Raw genomic sequence first — 19,777 nt, forward strand, 5'->3', positions numbered from 1 at the left:
AATTTAAGAAATGCATAAAAACGGTTAAAACGGTGGATCATCAGAGGCGCTGATGGAAGTCCAAAAAAATATTGTATAAGAGGTGAAGTTTTGTGGTATATTTTATAATTTATATGTTAAAACTAATAAAAATTATTTTTAAAAAAATAAAAAAATAAAAAAAAATGTTGCAAAACACTGAAGCTGGGGACAGAGCAATGGAGAACTTCTGAAACAGCAGTGGGACACTAGCTCTGCCTGAGGCATGATGGAGAACAACAACTGACAAAAGATAGACATAATATATTACAAAAAGAACAAAGAGAGAGTTTAAATGCTTCACCTGTAGGACTATAAATCGTTGAATGTGTGAATGCGAATGGAAGGCGTTAAAATTGCATTTGGGGTATAAGGGTTTGTTTTTCTGACTGGAGTGTGATGGAAATCTATAAGATTTTGGAACGCAGAAATAAAGTAAATCATCAAACCATCATTTCTAGCACGTGGGGGGCACCTATATTGTACAATTTGGCTTTTGAAAGATTCATATTATTAATGGTATTATAAATTGGCATGGTTATAATGAGGCTTTTATTGGAATATTGTATTTGAAAACTAATACAAATGATTTTCCAAACCATGTCTTCGTCTGTAAGCAGCCCCTTCCTAAGTGGTGAGTGCTGTCATAATGTCAAGGCATTTCTTACAGGGTCCCGGGTCTGGATTCTTCCCCTTCGTCCCTCTCTCTCTCCGGCCAGGCGTCTCTTTGCTCTGTGCGCCCCCTGGAGGCGGAGGAGGGGGCTCTGCTCCCAGAGCATCTTCCTGGCCTCCCCCCCCCCCCGAAGAATAATTCTGGGGGTGCAGCAGGAGCGCAGCAACAGCCCCCCTCCCCCTGTTGAGTCTCTCGGGCAGACCTGGGGGGGGGCTGAGGAGGACCAGACCGGCTTGCAACTCGCATCCCGGGCCAAGCGCAGCCCAAGCAGCACCGCCAGCCTCTTCTGGGGTTTTAGAAAAACATGAACTTGGGCGGGAACCACTGAGAACAGAGATATGGCCGCTGACTCGCGCGAGGGTGGCGGGTGTACACGGGACTGGGTTGAATTCCCACGTGCGCATGGCTGCGCGCATGCAGGGGTTGAAGTGCAGTGAAATCTCTCGTTCCGGGGAGTGGAGATGGGCCTGGGACGTCTTAGCCCAAGGAGTGGGGGCGTTGCCTCCCCATCACCCACCCCCATCTGGCTTGCGGAGGGGGGCAGTCTTGCAGGGACCCGGCCGCTCCTCAAACCTCTTCCTCGGCCAGACCAATACCTTAGAGGCTGTTTTCTCCTCCTCCACCCGACGCCCGCTTCAGGATGGGTTGCCTGGAGTAACAGGACTCGGGCTGTAGCCAGGCTGCGCAACCGGGCGAGCCAGGGACAGGTGGGGAGGAGAGAGATGCAACCTCGCCTTCACACGCACACGCGCAAAATCAAGAGTCAGGATGCTTCCCTGGGCTCCCCAAGAGGTGGGATCCAGCGCTTGTTTTCCTTCGCTACCGAGGAGGAGGAGGAAAGGGTTGAGCTCTCCAATTCCACGAGAACTGCTCCTCCTGCTGCATCCCGAGCCCCCTCCTCCCTCCTGGGGCTTCCCTGATCCTGGAGAAAGGCTCAAATTCCTTGAGGATCTGGCTTGTGAATGGGGTGGGGGCGGAAGGGAGGGGAAAGCATTGCGCTCCCTCGCGTCTCCAAAGCAGGGGATCCATGAGGGTCCCAGCCTGACGGAGGGGAGGCAGTGATGGAGCCCAAGGCACCCGGTGAACTTCTTGGCTGAGTGGGGAGTGGGTGCATGCCATTAGACCCTCCCATACCAGGAATGAGGACGCAAAAGTGCCTTAAAATTCAAGTCACAGGAATGTGTGGAGCTTCTTGGCTCTGAAACGGGGAAGACCCCAATTCCCTCCTCTGCGCTGGCTGAGAAATCAGTGGGGGCTCCGAGGTGGGGCGGGGTGGGTGGGTAGGGAGGGGGTGCGCCCAGGAGCGCGGAGAGGCTGCCCAGGGCTGCCAGCCAGACAAGGGGCGTCTCCCGGGTCCTCTTGCAGCAGGGGCTCCCTTTGCAACCAGATCCTTCTCTCCCTCCTCTCATCTCTCCCCCACTCTGCCCTTCCCAGATGGCAGACCTCACCTCCTCAGCTGCCTCTGCAGATCCTTCCTCGTTCCGCGTCGTCTTCCACGCCGGTCTGAGTTTTCCTGCAGCGAACAGGAGCGAGAGACGAGCTGCTTCTCCGAAGGGAAAATGAAAGTAGCAGCTGAATTAGGTCCCCTTCGGCTTGGAAGGAGCAGGACAAGAATCCCCCCCCCCCCCCCAGTGGCTGCCTGGAGAACCAGAAGCTGGTTTGGGCGATGGGTGGCACCTTCTGGCGCTTTTCAGCTTAGAGAAAAGGCGAGCGCACGAGAGGGTCGCAGAGTCAGAGAATTCTAGAGTTGGAAGGGACCCCCGAGGGTCATCTAGTGCAGCCCCCCTGCAGTGCAGGAATATGCAGCTGCCCCATCGAACTTGCAAGCTTGACATCATCAGCACCATACTATACTGAGAAGTGCACAGAATCATGCCTGGCAGGGGCTGAGGGGGACGAGTCTCCTAATATTCAGGGTGTTCTCACAAAGTGTAACGCTGGTGGTCAACAAAAGAGGTTCAAAGGCTCAAGGCAAATCTTTAAAAATGTAGTATAAACACCAACAACTGGGGAACACTGGCCTGCGAGAGCTCCAGTTGGAGAACAGCCTTGACCAAAGGTGTCCTGGGCTTGGAAGACACTCGAACTCAGGACAAAAGGGAGAAACGTGCTAAGAGGAAAGCACGATTGGCAAATTCACGCCGTGATCAACTCCTGCCCAGAAACCAGTGTCCCCACTGTGGAAGGACGTGTGGATCCAGAATTGGCCTCCAAAGTCACTGTTAAAACTGTGTTTATGGAAGACAATCTTACTCGGCTACGAGGGATCGCCAAAGAAGACAGAAGATTCAAGGTGTTGAGCAATGTCGCATGCATGATGTCATGCAGCATCACACAGCATCACACGCATGACATCATGATGTTGCTCGGCATCGCCCACAGGGCCCCCTCCATCCCCTTAAGGATTGTATTTGACTCTTGTAAATGGCTTTGGAGCTTTTCCTAAACCAAATAAGCTAAGTCATGCTGACGCCTCCCCCCCCATCACTTTTTAAAAGGTGATGAGGATGTCAATCTGCAGAGAGAATCGGGGGTGGACTGGGGGCAATTGCGGCTGGACCCGAGGAAAGGAAAGGTCAGTGGGGCCCAAGCCCACAGGTCCACCTTTGTCCTGGTTCAAATGGCCTGCTGGTGAAAGGTGCCCATTGGGAAAGCCACCGGCTGAAGGTGGAGGTCCTCTCCTCCTTTGCCCGGGAGACGGTCCATGGCTCTGTGCTCCCTTGGGCCAGATGGATCCCTTCCACATCCTGCTGCCCTCAGCTGCAGCCACCATCTCCCATCCTCAGAGGCAGGAGCGGCCCAAGACATTTTGCTGCCTGAGGCAAAGGAGATAAGATGGTGCAATTCCCATTCTCTGCATCAAACCTGACTAGATTGGGAGTTGACTCTCAAGCCAACGCTGGTGATGTTCTGGCACATTGCATGGCACTCATTTCTTTTTTCTCTTTTAGTTTTCTATTTGTATTTTTCAAATTTATACATTTCATTCGTTTTACAAACAATTTAACATTCCCATATATTGACTTCCTTCCCCCTCTTTCTGCGGTTCCTTAAATTATTATTTTTCAAAAATATATTCTGCATATCCAAATGCACTTAACTTGCTCATTTATTTATCTACTGTAAATATATACTCTTATAAAACTGCAGCGTTTTACAGTAATCATTACAGTAATCCTGCTAATGTTTTTATCTGTAAAAATTCAGTAATCCATTTCCATTCTTTTATAAAAAGTTTGTTATCCTGATTTCTTATTCTTCCAGTAACTTTCTGCATATTCCACAAGTTTTTGCATCCCTTCCTCCTTTGCTGGGACTTCTGCTTCTTTCCATTCTGCATCCTCCACCCCAAGCCCATTAAGGAGGATTCCCTTGGCTCACATCTGGAGACATCTGCCCCAGGGGGCTTCAACCAGCAGCTGCACAAGCCTGCCTAGCTACAGAGCTACAATATTTTGTAAATCCTATTAAAAGATTGTAGGAATTTGGTATATGCAGTGGTGTTTCCTTGCAGAAAATACTTTCCATCGGCTAAACTGGAGCCTTTTCCAGGCATCTTTCTTAATATTTACCAAGGAAGAGTCGGAAACCAAACTAGCAGACATTTCTCTTGCTCCCACCAAGTCACTCTCTAGATACTTGTCACTGCAAATGATACAAGTTATTTACACATTAATGACAACTAACCAGCCAGTTCCTAAGAGCAAAGGGTGGTTACCATTCAAAATAAACAAAATCCCTAAATCTCTCTGTCAACAGCAACTAAAACGGGAAGATTGCCACTGAAATCAGGACATTTGACAAAGCTGCTGGTGTTGCAGGTTGTTCTAACTTTTAGCAGCAAAATTTGGGCAGTTAACTCATCCAAGTACTTGCATCTTCCCCACCCTTTCCCGAATTATTTGACATATTCCGAGGCTGAATATTACAATACTTTGTAAATCCTCTTAAAAGTTTGTAAGAATTTGGTATATGCAGTGGTATTTTCTTGCAGAAAAAACTTTCCAGCTAACCTGTCACCCTTAAGTTGCAACCCTAAACCTATTTGCAAGTGAGCTAACCCTGATATGTTTCAGATTCCCTCGCCCCTCTTCTCAATCCTATGCCCACACACCACCTGTTATGTACTGAGTTGAATAGGATCCAAAATGCAGCAGTCTGATTGGTCCTAGAACAATAGGACCCAGAATGCAGCAGTCTGGTTGGTCCACAGGAGCCACCCAATCCAGCTCCAGGTGGAAGTGAATCCGCAACCTGATTGGCCTAAAGGAGAATCCCAGAATTAGCCAATCACGTGGGGCCCATTGTGTAAATCATGTATATAAAGCAGACATTCTGGGGGAACTTCCATTCCTCCTCACCACTATGAGCTGAATAAAGAGCAGGAAATCCACTCTTGACCCCGAGTATATTTCACTACCTCTTTGGCAATCTCAGCTGCCCTCTCTGCCCTCACTTGGATACAGTCCTGGACGGCCTTATGCGCTGCATCTCTTGTCTGTTTTCCTGAACTTATTAGCATCAGGAGAAAAAACATTTGATCTGAGTAGAAAGCGAAAGTAATTCTGCCATGGATTGGGTTTCCTCTGGCATGGTCTGACACACCGGCTGCCAATGTCTGTCAGTGCTGGTAAGCAAGCTGGTTTACAGGAAAAGCATTGGGAAGAAATGGGGGGGAGGGGGAGGGGAGCAGAAATCTTGTCCGTCTTGGGAACCAGAGTGCTTTAGGTGCTTTATTGCAATGCTTCCAGTCATAGGTCAACGGAAAGATTGTTAGAAGAATCATCATCATCAACAATTATTATTTTTGTTTTATTATTTATTTATATAAATAGTAGTTTATTGCTTGTAAATAAATAAATGGTATATGGCTTCAGCAGATGATAATAATAATAATAATAATAATAGCAATAATAGCAATAATAGCAATAATAATAATATTTTTGGAGAAATAAGGTAAATATGTTCAGATATGAAGTGGGGTGAGTTGAGGGGGCTGGGCCATGGGAGAGGGACCTTGGGGTGCTGATTGGCTGAGGGTGGGGTGTGGCAACCCGAAAGGCCTCAATTCTCTTCTGTCAATGGAGGGTAGAAACTATTTCTGCAGCACCAGCAAACCTCCTTTCTCTCTGCCCACCCCAAGGCTTTTCCCGTAAACCAGGTGCTGTTATAGTCAGTGGCAGGATGCCTTGGTCCAGCTATTTCTGTGCTGGCAGAAACCTGCTTTCGTTTTCAAGGCAGATCCAATGCTGGTCTCCTAATCCCATGCTGGCCTCCTAATCTAAAGCAATCCAGAAATAGGTAAATAACTGAGGAGGTGAAGTCACCGTCAGGTGGTGCTCAGGAAGCTGTTCCAAGTTGTTTCAAGCAGCACTCAGTTCAGTTACATGCCAGGCTCAACTTCCATATTATTTGTGGGTTCTGGTATATTTTAAAAAGAGGAGCCAGACATAAATTCTATACTTTTTAAATTATTGTAATTTTTGTTGGGTTTGCTACTAAACTTTTCACACCACTTCTGGTGACCTATACATTTCCATAAACAAAATAATAGAAACTGGGACATTTTTTCAGTGAGAACTCACTGGGACTCAGTTCCGGCACCTCTTAGGTGCTTTATTGAAATTCTCCCAGTCATAGGTCAACGGAAGCATTGTTAGAAGAATCATCATCATCATCAACAACTATTATTATTATTATTATTATTATTATTATTATTATTATTATTACCCTGCCCATCTGGCTGGGTTTCCCCAGCCACTCTGGGAAGCTCTGAACAGAATATTATTATTAATAATAATAGTAAAGCGATAAAAGATCAAACATTAAAAACTTCCCTAAACAGGGCTACCTTCAGATGTCTTCTAGAAGTCATATAGTTGTTTATTTCTTTGACATCTGGTGGGAGGGCGTTCCACAGGGCGGGCGCCACCACCGAGAAGGCCCTCTGCCTGGTTACCTGTAGCTTCGCTTCTCGCAGGGAGGGAACCGCCAGAAGGCCCTTAGAGCTGGACCTCAGTGTCCGGGCTGGATGATGGGGGTGGAGACGCTCCTTCAGGAATACTGACATCAAACAACAATGCCCAAGCCCCCAAAGAAGGAATTATCAAAATTAAACTAAATTGCTATGTATTTGTTTTAAATACTTTTATAATTAATTTTCTCTTGCTCAGTTCAAGGGGTGATAGAATCATGGAAATGTACGGCTGGAAGAAATCTAGTCCACCGCCAAAGTATCCCAGACAGACGGCCACCAAACCTCTCTTGAAAAACCTCCCATAATATGGATTTACTTTTTTTAAAAAAATAATCTATATATAACAAAAACACTCTTATTATTTGTACCCCGCCCACCTGCCTGGGCTGCCTCAGCCACTCTGGCTTTCATTTCTGAATACCAGCAGGCCAGAAGCCGAAAGCAGGACAGAGCACAATTTTGCCTTCAAAATTTGTTCTTCAGTTATTCTATCAGCTATAGCAGTCCATATGGCTCCACCAATTAGGCTATGTCACATACCACAGAGAAAGAAAAAATCCCAGACCTAACCGAATGTCACCGGAACAAGACCTCCCTGACTTCAAAAGAAGTACCGGTAACTTGTTTTGCCCCCCCAAATATAGTACAACATATCATGGTGCTTCTCAAAGGAAGCTATTTCGATCAGACCATTACTGGTTTTTGTTTAAGATTTGGTCCAGCTCTATTGAACCCCTGCATGTCTGCAGATATGCAGGATGAAGGGGACTCTGCCCTCTGTTCACTCCATTAGTAAAACAACAACCCTGCAATGAATTAGGGGCCACCACCTGCCGAAGGAGGGACGCAGGTGGCGCTGTGGGTTAAACCACAGAGGCTAGGGCTTGCCGATCAGAAGGTCGGTGGTTCAAATCCCCGCGACGGGGTGAGCTCCCGGTGCTCGGTCCCTGCTCCTGCCAACCTAGCAGTTCGAAAGCATGTCAAAGTGCAAGTAAATAAATAGGTACCGCTCTGGCGGGAAGGTAAACGGCGTTTCCGTGCGCTGCTCTGGTTCGCCAGAAGCGGCTTAGTCATGCTGGCCACATGACCCAGAAGCTGTACGCCGGCTCCCTCGGCCAATAAAGCGAGATGAGCGCCGCAACCCCAGAGTCGTCCGCGACTGGACCTAATGGTCAGGGGTCCCTTTACCTTTTTACCTTTTACCTGCCAAAGGAATCCAGGAGAGAACTAATGAAACTCACAAAGTAATCAGGCTTGGCACCATCCTGGGCCCTGCCTGGTCTGCTCTCCCTCTCTCTCTTTTTCTTTCTTTCTTTCTTTCTTTCCAATGGCAAACATCCAGTAGTTTATTGCTTTTATGGGTTTGTAACATAAAACACAAAATAAATGGTATATGGCTTCAGCAGGTGATAATAATAATAGCAATAGCAATAATGATAATATTCTTGGAGAAATAAGGTAAATATGGTCAGATATGAAGTGAGGTGACTTGAGGGGGCTCGGGCATGGGAGAGGGATGGCACCTTGGGGTGCTGATTGGCTGAGGGTGGGGTGTGGCAACCCAAAAGGCCTCAATTCTCTTCTGTCATTGGAGGGTAGAAATTGTGAGCCTCCGCACTATTTCTGCAGCACCAGCAAACCTCCTTTCTCTCTGCCCACCCCAAGGCTTTTCCCGTAAACCAGGTGCTGTTATAGTCAGTGGCAGGATGCCTTGGTCCAGCTATTTCTGTGCTGGCAGAAACCTGCTTTCGTTTTCAAGGCAGATCCAATGCTGGTCTCCTAATCCCAATGCTGGCCTCCTAATCTAAAGCAATCCAGAAATAGGCAAATAACTGAGGAGGTGAAGTCACCGTCAGGTGCTGCTCAGGAAGCCGTTCCAAGTTGTTTCAAGCAGCACTCAGTTCAGTTACAGGCCAGGCTCAACTTCCATATTATTTGTGGGTTCTGGTACCATGGTCCCTCGGGTTACATACTCTTCAGGTTACAGACTCCGCTAACCCAGAAATAATACCTCAGGTTAAGAACTTCGCTTCAGGGTGAGAACAGAAATCGCGTGGCAGCGGCGCGGCAGCAGCGGGAGGCCCCATTAGCTAAAGTGGTGCTTCAGGTTAAGAACAGCTTCAGGTTAAGAATGGACCTCCTGAATGAAATAAGTATGTAACCAGAGGTACCACTGTATATTTTAAAAAGAGGAGCCAGACATCCCAGTACAGTGGTACCTCGGGTTATATATGCTTCAGGTTACATACACTTCAGGTTACAGACTCCACTAACCCAGAAATAGTGCTTCAGGTTAAGAACTTTGCTTCAGGATGAGAACAGAAATTGGGCTCCAGCGGCACAGCAGCAGCAGGAGGCCCCATTAGCTAAAGTGGTGCTTCAGGTTAAGAACAGCTTCAGGTTAAGAACGGCCCTCCGAAACGAATTAAGTACTTAACCTGAGGTACCACTGTACATTTCTGAGTTGTTGGTGCTGACCTTTAAAGCCCTAATTGGCCTCGGTCCTGTTACCTGAAGGAGCGTCTCCACGTCCACCTCCTTCTATTGGCTACAGGAGAGGACAAAACTGCCCTCTGGGAGGACAATTTCAGAGGAGCTGCATTTGGTCTCCTGCAGTTCTGAGCAGCAGCAGGAGGAGACCCACACGGAGGGAGACCCACACGGAGGGAGACCCACACGGAGGGAGACCCACACGGAGGGAGACCCACACAGAGGGAGACCCACACAGAGGGAGACCCACACGGAGGGAGACCCGCACCTCAGACGGACCACAGGTTGTTATTTGGGAGAGGGAGCAGCAGCCACAAGGTTTGACTTTAAGTCTCCTGTATCTCAACCTGCCTCAGAGATGCTCAAGGTCTGTTTTGTTTGACCTGTTGCTAGAGACTGAGTCAGAGCTCTCGGAAGTAAAACTTTGGCTTGCGTGTATAATCATGAATCTTTCCCCTTTGATTAAATGGGCAGTTAAAGGAGCCTGACAATCTGCAGGAACATCCTTCTAGGGGTTTTAAAGTTTATTTTTAAAAGAACATGTCCTTTCCCCCTCCGCCCCCCGCCAGAATTGCCTGAAATTTGCAGACACGGAGACTGACAAATCCCAAAATTAGAGCTGTCGTGGGGGGCGGGGGCGGGGTTGGTACAAAAAGACAAAGAAAAGGTCAGTAGGGGGGAGGAATGGAAATGACCTCTTCTGCCCCACACCAGGGATTTTTCGGAGCACAGCTTCTCCCTGCAAGAAAGAAATCTCTCCACTAAACTGGAAAGAGAAAGGAGAGGCAGAGGAAAGAGAAAGGGTCCCTCTGAAAAATCAATCTCTCGTTGGCATCTCTTCCCAAATCACTGAATTCAGGGATCAAGACCTCGGCTCGCCGGTCACAGTGGAATCTCCCCCTTCCCTCCTCTGCTCTCTCCAGCCCATCCGCACTCGAACTCAGAGCAAGGGAGTCTTTCGCCAGGAGGGAGAATCAGCTCAGCTGCCCTGCATGCAGAAGGTCCGAGGTTTGACCCCCAGCCTCTCCAGGTGGGGCTGGGGGAGAGACTTGGGCCTGGGAAGCGCCTGCCAGTCAGTGCAGGAGACATTGCGCCAGACGGAGCGAGGTCCCCACTCTGCGCAAGGCGACGTCTGGGGTTCCCAAATGCAGAAAGAGAAGCGCACCTTCTTCTCCGCGTTATCAAAGAGCAGCTGCGCTTGATGGGCGTTGCGCTCTCTCGCTCTCTCTCTCTCTCTCTCTCTCTCTCTCTCTCGGACCAGGGACTCGGTTCAGAGGGAAATAAAACGGGGAGGGGCGAATCCAGCCCCCCTCTCACCCTGCAGTGCCACCAGATATTTCTGGCTGGCAGCCCAGAGCCCTTTCTGAGAAGTCAGGGAGGTTTCTCTGACTTGTTTCTCATTCACCAAAAGAGATTTGCCAAGCGGAGACGACTCTGCTGGCCCCATTGAGTCTTCTGTGGGGCTTGCAGAAGCACCCGAGAGGCAGAGGAACCCCACACATCCCTCGGACCCACAGCTTGGTGCTGGGGAGGCGTGAGGTTCTTCCCCTTGCACTTTGTCATTCCTCAATAGATAAGAGGAGAAGTGGCTTCTGTGCCTGAAACAGATTTGTGCTTTCAGAGGGGACCAGCGCAAGTCGTTCTGTTCCCCTGAAATAACTCAAGCAAGAGGGAAAGGGAGAGTCATCCAGTTTCCACGTTTCCAGCAAGATGCGTTTGCACATTAGAAGTTGTCACATCTTCTTTAGTTGTCAAAAGCTTCTTTTGCACGGCTGCTGCAAACCATGGCATATTGCAGAGGGGACTTGGTGACGGGGCTCTTGCCCTGATGATGCCCTCGCCTCCTGCTCTCTGGCTCTTTGGAAAGGCCACGAATCCATCCTGACAGGGCCCAGACTTGGAGCAAATGAGTGAAGGCTGCAGCGCAAGGCTCTCCTGGGATCTGGGGAGGGACATGGGGGACCCCTGCCCTGACTCGGGATATGGCACCTTCCTAAGATACTGAGCACCTCTGCTGCTGCCAGTTGCCTCCTTGCAGGAGGGATGGGGCAGGTGGCTGTGGACCATCTGGGCTATTGCATGCTGGACATTTCTGTGTGTTCCCTTGGTTTGTTTTACCAGTCTCCATCAATTAATGAGAAAAGTACTTCAGTCATTGATGGCATCCCCCATTGTTTATTCTTCTCTGCTCTCTGCCCCTTTCTCATATTTTAAGACTGCCGCATGTGTGAGATTGCTCTTAATCCTCGCAATTTGAGGGAGACCTGCATCAAATCTCTTTCTCTCCCTCTCTGCCCTACCTTTCCTTTTGCCTCATCTTGGGGGAAAGCTGGGGGTGTCAAGAGAAATTGAGGGATCTTCAAAGGGTTGGCACCCTGCCCACTTTCTGCAAGCCCTATCAGAGCATAGGTGGAACTCAGCTCCAGCTCCACTTCTGCTCACACCTTTGGTTTCCCCCACTCTGTATAGGAGGAATCTTCCCTCCTTGCAAAGTCATTGAATGAAAGGTCTGCTGCCCAGGAAGAGAGGCTGAGAGCAGGTGGCAAATTGCAGAAACCATCTCCTAGTCAGATCTGTTGTGCTGCTGAAATGTGTACTGCTTTGAACTCTGTTTAACTGAGGTGATGAGAGTAGGCATTAATGTTTATTTTATTTTTCTAATCTAGCAAGAATCAAACTTCCTATGAGTGAATACAAAAATGTTGATCATAAGCAAGGTTAATACAGAATACATTTAAAAAAATCATAATGAATATAGAATACATACAAGACAGCAGGGCATACATTGCACATGTAGACAAGGTTTATAGTGATTGCAGCTAAAGGCAGCAAGCTTGAAATCTCCTTAGCAGATTTTGCAAGCACAGGCAAAGTCTTGGCACTTTACCAGGGTTTGTGTTTGTTGACTTGGGCAGAAAGGGATGCTCATCCAATTTGCAGATGACACTGAACTGGGAAGGGTAGTTAATACTGAAGAAGAGAGAATCAATATTCAATATGACTGTAACAGACTAAAGAACTGGGGCAAGACTAACAACACTGATTTCAATGGGGATAAAATGTCAGTTTCTGCACTTAGAAGTAATAAACAGATGCACAAAAATAAGTTGGGGACACCTGGCTTGCTGGCAGAATATGTAGAAAGGATCCAGGGGTCATAGTAGACCGCAAGCTTAAAATGAGTCAGCAGTGAGATGCAGTAGTTTTTAAAAAAAACCCTAATGCAATCCTAGGCTGCATCAACAGCAGTCTAGCGTCCAGATGAAGGAAAGTAATAGTCCCACTCTCTTCTGCTTTGGTCAGACCTCACCTGGAATACTGTGTCCAGTTCTGGGCACCACAGTTCAAGAAGGAGGTTGACAAGCTGGAAGGTGGTTAGGATGAGCTTCCCTGGTAGAACATCACAGGCATCTCTGTGGTGGGATGGACAGCTGGGTGCTGGAGGCACCTAATGCCCCATCAGGTGTGGTCCTGGTCTCCTTGAATGTGGGGTAAGGATACTACTCTGAAGGAAGCCCTCCTTGGATGTTAAAATTTCTACAAAAAGGGAAAGAAATAGGAGCAAACATGAGCAGTCTTGTCTTGTAAGCTTGGCCTAGGAATCCTGTCCAAGCAGAGCCCCCATTGGCACATGATCCCTTTGCCCATTTTCAGGGTGATTTCTCCTCACACTGCAATTCTGTGTGACACAGTCCGCTTTGTTCAGGGATCACTGGATAGAGTTTTCAGCTGCTACAGGGGGCTGTGGATGGGAGGGAAGCAAGAAGATCAGTTGCACAAGCTGCCTTCCACATGTGCAACTACTACATACAAACGTTTAATCTCCCCCCCCCCCCCCGCCCCTGATGAGACATTACCTCCCCCCCCCTTTTTGGCCTTCCTCTTTTCCCCACAGGCTTTGCATGCTGAATAATCTTTCCAGAGTCCTTCACACCTCTCGTTTCTTGCAGGGAGGTGAAGGCAGGAGAGCAACCTGGATCAGAGTCATGGACAGATCAGACAACCCGGTTAAAATACCAGCCCTGGGCCGCCCATTCCAGCTGGGGATGCTGTACGACTGTCGTAAAGATGCCCTCATCCCAGGTAGAGCTGGTGCAAGGAAGAGCTTATACTGAAAAGGGAAACATTATTCATATCAGGATTAGCAGTCGGCCCAAACAGTGCAGTTTCAGTGTTAAACGTGCTCCTCAAATTAATTTTCAACATCCCTTACTGTCTGCTTCCACTTCTTTTGCCAAAGTTTGTGTTCCTTTATGTTCTCTGCATTTGGACAAGACTTCCATTTATTAAAAAGAAGGTTCTTTGCCTCCTATAGCTTCTTTGCTCCTTAACCTTGCTGGCATCGTCTTGGCCCAAATCATCATCATCATCATCATCTGCCAATAAAGATTCAGCAGGTGTGTTCTGTTTCAATTTTTTAAAACTTGCTGAAAACCTTTCTACTCCACCAGGCCTATGCAGGCCATTAAGAATACATCTTTCCACAATTATTACTGTAGGTAAAAAAATAGGACTTTTATTCAGCCAGAACCTCCCAGAACTCAGTTCCGGCACCTCTCAGGTTGGCACCACTGTATTATAAGAGAACAAGGGAAGCATTCGTGGAGAGTTCTGGCATCTTTTTTTCTTGAAAAATACCATATTAAACATAAAAAAAATCCCTAAACAGGGCTGCCTTCAGATGTCTTCTATAGGTTGTCTAGTTACTTTTCTCCTTGGCTCAGAGGTCACATAACTCCATACCCTCCAACATTTCTCTGTTGAAAATAGGGATGTCCTAAGCCTAAGGGAAAGTGGAACATTCAGGGATCAAATCAGAAACCGGGATGGCTTCTGTAAATCCAAGACTGTCCCTGGAAAATAGGGACACCTGGAGGGACTGTAATTCATTGTGGTGTTCCTGTACCAATAATTTAACAACTTTCACCACTGTAACTGTTATGTGTGCCGGCGTGGTTGCTCAAGAGCAAACAGGCAAGACTCCCACTGGTCTTTTCAAAGCTTTATTATCTATCCAAAGCATTCACTGTGCAGAGTGTCTCAATTGCTTGTCTGCTCAGTCGCTAGCAGCATCTGGGAGTGGGCGGTCCTTAAACTTTCCCCAGCAGAGCAGTCTTTTGACCCCCATCCTACGCGCAGAGAGGGCGTGGGCAAAGGGGGACCTTCCTCCCCCTCGCTTTGCTCAGGCTCGGTGTTGCGGCTCTCTCTAGCATCCTCCGAGCCCTGCATCTCTTCCCCACTGGAGGCGTGAAGAGCTGCTATGCACGATCTTTGGAGGCTGCCTGTAACACAGCTTCTCTTCCACCTCTCGCCTCTGAGCTGATGCTAGTTCCCTGACTGTTATGTACTGAGTTGAATAGGATCCAAACTGCAGCAGTCTGATTGGTCCTAGAACAATAGGATCCAAAAGGCAGCAGTCTGATTGGTCCTAGAACAATAGGATTCAGAATGCAGCAGTCTGATTGGTCCTAGAACAATGCAGCAGAAACCACCCAATCATGCTCCAGATTGAAGTGAATCCACAACCTGATTGGCTTAGAGTAGAATTCCGGAATGAGCCAATCATGTGCAGCCCATTGTGTAAATAATGTATATAAAGCAGATACTTTGAGGGGACTTTCATTCATTCCTCCTCACCACTATGAGCTGAATAAAGAGCATGAAATCACTTTGCGACTCTGAGTATATTTCACTGACAGTAACTAAGCCAAGCTTTACTCCCTGTGTTTTCTGACTGCTGTATGGAAAAGGACATGAATCTGACCTCTGGAAAGTTTTTAAGTAAACCATTATAAATTTACCAAAGATGTGGTCTTTTTCAATGCCGGGTGGGGGGACGGACTATTTTGGAAGGAACTCACAAGCACATATTTTAAAGGTCTGACAGCCTAAATTTCCACACTTTGCTTTGCTGCATATTTTGTGGTTTTAAATCTGCTGGAGTTCTCTCACCAAAGTGTTTTGCCCCGACTTGGATCTTGGCCCCCAGGGAATTCTCATTTTCCCCCGTGCCAGTAAACAACTAGCACCAACTCTCTATGGCCTCAATCAGGAGATGTTCACAGCCCTAAATGGTGGTGACTGAATCTTATCCCTGCTGCTGAGTTGTGCCCACCCCCTTTCTGAGGCCTGTACAACAGACGCTCATGAAATGTTCACACTTGTTCCACGATCATATCTGGTCAAAGATTTTCCCTGCCTTTTGCAAAGTTTTACAAAACTGCACAAACCTCTTTCATTGGGGATGACAGTGGGACAAAATTCATGAGCGCAGACATTGTGGGCAATGAAAGGTCTATTTTATCTCCTTGTTTCTCTGTTCAGTCTTAGGCATTAGGTTAATTGTGTTCTACATTTCTGTGAACATACTCAAGCCTTGCATATTTCTCTGCTTTATCTCAGGAATCACCCTTTGGGACCACGACTCGCTTCAGAAGGACTTGTGTATCAAACCACAACCCAAGGCTGAATATGAAATCATTGCATCTGACTCCATCGGTGATAAGGCATCTGCCCTCAATGTCTCACCATCACTCAAGGCCAGTTTTTTGGGGGGATTGGTTGAAGTGGGTGGATCAGCCAAGTTCCTTCAAGACACCAAGAAGTCCACGAAACAGGCCAGAGTCACTCTGCAATACAAAACTACCACCAAGTATTCACAGCTGACCATGAGCCATTTGGGAATCCGAAATATCACTTATCCAGCTGTTTTTGAGCATGGCACAGCCACCCATGTTGTCACTGCCATCTTGTATGGAGCCCAGGCTTTCTTTGTGTTTGACCGAAATGTCTCTTCTTCCGAGTCTGTGCAAGATATACAAGGAAGCCTCAAAGCTATGATACAGAAGATGGTCACTATTGAAGGCGAGGCAGCCCTCCACATGGACAACCAGGAAAGAAACCATGCAAGTCAGTTCAACTGCAAGTTCTATGGAGATTTTTTTCTGGAGAGCAATCCAGTGACTTTTGAAGACGCCATGAAAGTCTACACTGCTCTGCCCAAAATGTTGGGTAACAATGGGGACAAGGCTGTGCCTGTCAGAGTTTGGCTGTACCCACTGACCAAGCTGAATTCCAGAGCGGCTAAGATGGTGCGTGAGATCAGTGTAAAACTGATCTTTGATGCTCAAACTATCTTGGAGAATCTGAATGAGATCAACATGCGATGCAATGATCTGGCAATGAATCCTGTTGCTGAAAAGTTCCCAGAATTAAAGAAGAAAATCAATAGATTCAAGGATCTGTGCAAGCAGCACAGGCAGACTTTCCAGAAACACCTGGCGGGAATTCTGCCTTTGATCCGGGGAGGGGAGAAAGAGGAAAGTGTTCTGGTGGACATTTTAATGTCCATTAACCAGTCTCCCTTCAACAGCCAAAGACTCGGTGAGTTTTTGGATGCCAAGGAACGAGAGATTAATTTGGTGAATTCTTACCTTAGAATCCTAAGTGAAATGGAAGTAATCTCTTCCCAGAACAAACTGGAAGAAATCGTGCTAAACCCTGTGAATGAGTTTGTTGTCTCATTTACCTTCACTTCTTTACATGATGAGGAACCATTTTTAGCCACCTTACAAGACTGGCTTCAGAAAGATTTTTTTCAGGAAACAGCAAATTCCACCAGTGGCCAGTCGACACCCAAGAACAGTAAAGCCTGGTTTGAGAACCAAGAGAGAAATCGAAATGCTCGTAAAGCTGCCAAATCCATTACAGATTTTGCCCGGGTCAATAAATCAAATGAGAATACCCGGTTCCTTGTGGCTTCTGTCCCACATCAGAACAACCCAGGTGCTTCCATTTACCTGTATGAAGATGGGGAAATGCTCAGCAGCAACTTTGAGCTGCCCTCAAAACCTCTCCCTCCACTGATTGGCCGAATTGGACATGAGAGTGTGCAGCTGACGTTTCAACCAGCTGAGTATGGGAGGGCTTCAATCTCCAGCTATCAAGTAGAGTACAAGATTGCAGGAGAAGAAAATTGGAAGACTGTGAATACTGACGACAGTCAGGAGACATTCCAAGTGAGAGGGTTGAGCGCAAACTCAGAATACCAATTCCGATACACCGCTAGGAGCAAACCAGGACTTAGTGAGACCAGCAATGTGAGTAAATCTGTACAGACACTTCCTACCAGCCCTCCTGGGGAACTGAGAGTGATAATTGCAGAGTTTTCCAAAATCAGTATAGCCTGGGAGAGCCCAAAGATCATTGGCCAGGGAGCTGTTATAAAGGAATACAAAGTGGACTACCGTGAAGAGGCTGGAGAGGCAAAAAGCAAGGACAAAGATGAATGGGCTGAAAAAAGAACAGGGAAGAAAACAGAGTTCTGTGAGATGGATGGTCTGAAGCCGCAGACACCCTACAGATTCAGAGTCTCAGCCATGTGTGCCGGTGGGGCTGAGAGTGAGCCCAGCAAAGAGATTGAGGTTTCCACATCATTGGAAGGAGACGAGAGCAGAGCAGCTTGTCAATACCTCCAAGACAGAGGAGAGCAGAAACTGTATGATCAAATCGAAGAAAAAAAGTCCTCTCTATCAGGCAAAATTAGGAAATGGATGGCATCTGTTGTAAACTGGCTTAAATAAGGGGGTTGTGTATAGCTTTTCAGGCACCCTTTGTTTGCTTTTGGCTATCAGCAGAGAGCTCAGGTTCTGTGAGTGTAATTCAGACCAGAGTCTCTTGCTCTCTGTGCGTATTTGGGTGAAGGTGCCTGTGGAAACATTTGTTGCGGTTGTGAGGTGAGCTTATCCACATCTTCGTTTGCCCGGCCAGTTTCGCTCGGGGAAACTTGATCTTTAGTGCTGAATCAGAACTAACAGCAATCGGGTTTTCCGTGGAATGCCATTTGTTGTGATTTAGCGCTAAAGAGCAGGCTGGGGGAAAGCAGTGGGGCAAAGGCAAAATTGCTTGGAGCTGTGCCTGGAAAGTGTGAGATGAAAACTGCTTGGAACCATGCTTCCCAGGCACAGAACAGACAGAAGTGTGAAGGAGCCCTTTGTTGCTGCAGACAAAATGCTTCCCATTCATTGTTCCTACCAGCTTATTGTCTAACTGGTGCTGGGTGAAATGCTGTTCTCTCCAGGGATTTGTATTATCTTCGATGACTGCCAGTAATAATAATAATAATAATAATAAGGAAAGTGAATGGGGCCTCATGCGGAAGTGCTGCTTCTGACCACCCCATAAATCTCCCTGCCCTAGCAGGCTTTGGAACGTGACTGGAAACTTGGGGTGTTGCAGGAATGCTCTGCCTGATTGATCTCTCTCCCATTCTTCCTTATCCATAGAATCTTAGAATTGCAGAGTTGAAAGAGACCCTGAGGGTCATCTAGTCCAATGCCAGCAATGCAGGAACTCAACTAAAGCATCCATGGCAGATGGCCAGCCAACCTCTGCTTAAAAACCTTCAATGAAGGAGAGTCCACCACCTTCAGAGGCAGCCTCTTCCACAGTCAAACTACTCTTACCATCGGAAAGTTCTTCCTAATATCTAGTCAGAGCTCCTTTCTGGTAACTTGATTCCATGGGTCTGGTTCCTACCCTCTGGAGCCCTTCAGATATGAAGATGCTTCTCCTGTCTCCTCTTAGTCTCCTCTTCTCCAGGCTAAACATACCCGGCTCCCTCAACCGTTCCTCATAAGGCTGGTTTCCAGAGTATATTTTCAACTGGCGACTGAGTGCAATCTCTGTGTGTGTGATTACTTGTAATATTGTTTCTTTCATTTTCTTATTGCTAGCCATCTAGATGTCTTTTTGAAGATCCAGTAGGATATAATTTCTTTTTGTAAACACTTAACCCTGGATATATCTGTATTTTGGGGGAGAATATTCTATTGCTCTTTGTACCAGCAGTGCCAAAGAGGTTCCCTACCAAGGAATTCCTGGAGCTGAATCAGAAATCCGGTCTGAAGGATCCATGCCTAGAAGCCATATTCACCAGCAGGTGACTAGGGCATGACCAGATCACCTCTGCTGGCTGACAACAAGGTCAGACCAGATCCTGCCTCTTTCCCTGCACTGGGAGACTGCTGAGAAACTTGACTGCCGGAGATGTCTTGTGCACTTTGGATTTTAAGCGATGTAACCACAATTGCCCACTGATTTCTCCCATGTTTGGGGAGTCATGTTTTACTGCTCTTTTCCTGCTTCCTGCAGCTGTGCCGTGAAACAGCCTCTAAATAAAAGCTACTCTGTTCTTTAAGAATGGTCTCATCAGTGTCTCCTGAGCAGGGCCTGTGCAAGACATTTTGCTACCTGAGGCGAATTACAAGATGGCACCCGTTCCTCATACAGAAGTTGGACCAGCAGTTGGACCTTAACCCAGCCTGACTGCTGAGAGAGTGTCTCCACCACACCTGATGTAGCACAAGATTTTAGTAGGGCCAGGAGGACATGCTGGGTAGCAGAGGTGTGCACCACATTCAGCTGAAGCCCAAATCCTTTCCCCTGTATTTTATAATTAAGGTTTTATTCAGACTTTTCATATTACATTTCATTGAAAAGCAAACTGATCTAAAGAAGAAGAGAAAGAGGTGCAAAGTCCTCTCTGACAGGTAGATCTTAACTCTTATCCCACACAGAAGGGGGTGGAGCCTCCCAACTCTCACCTGGGAGCTTCTCTT

At 47.3% G+C, this 19,777-nt stretch overlaps 1 protein-coding gene across 6 annotated transcripts in view; it reads left to right on the forward strand.

The window, feature by feature from the left end:
- Positions 1-18,335, forward strand: part of LOC307199076 (verrucotoxin subunit beta-like) — a gene marked incomplete at its 5' end in the record, with an annotated part of 126,502 nt that extends 108,167 nt beyond the window's left edge. For 5 of the 6 annotated variants that reach the window (XM_079946680.1, XM_079946683.1, XM_079946679.1 and 2 more), the window contains 2 exons: positions 13,109-13,241; positions 15,561-18,335. In XM_079946680.1, the coding sequence (XP_079802806.1) occupies positions 13,109-13,241; positions 15,561-17,740 (2,313 nt within the window). In that variant the 3' untranslated portion in view covers positions 17,741-18,335. Of the gene's footprint in view, positions 1-9,362; positions 9,443-13,108; positions 13,242-15,560 lie in introns of those variants that run through there. The other variant, XM_079946681.1, reaches the window with a different exon arrangement.
- Positions 18,336-19,777: the final 1,442 nt, after the last annotated feature.

This window comes from Podarcis cretensis (genome assembly GCF_951804945.1).
Source record: "Podarcis cretensis genome assembly, chromosome: 12".
In the NCBI taxonomy this organism is placed as follows: Eukaryota; Metazoa; Chordata; class Lepidosauria; order Squamata; family Lacertidae; genus Podarcis; species Podarcis cretensis.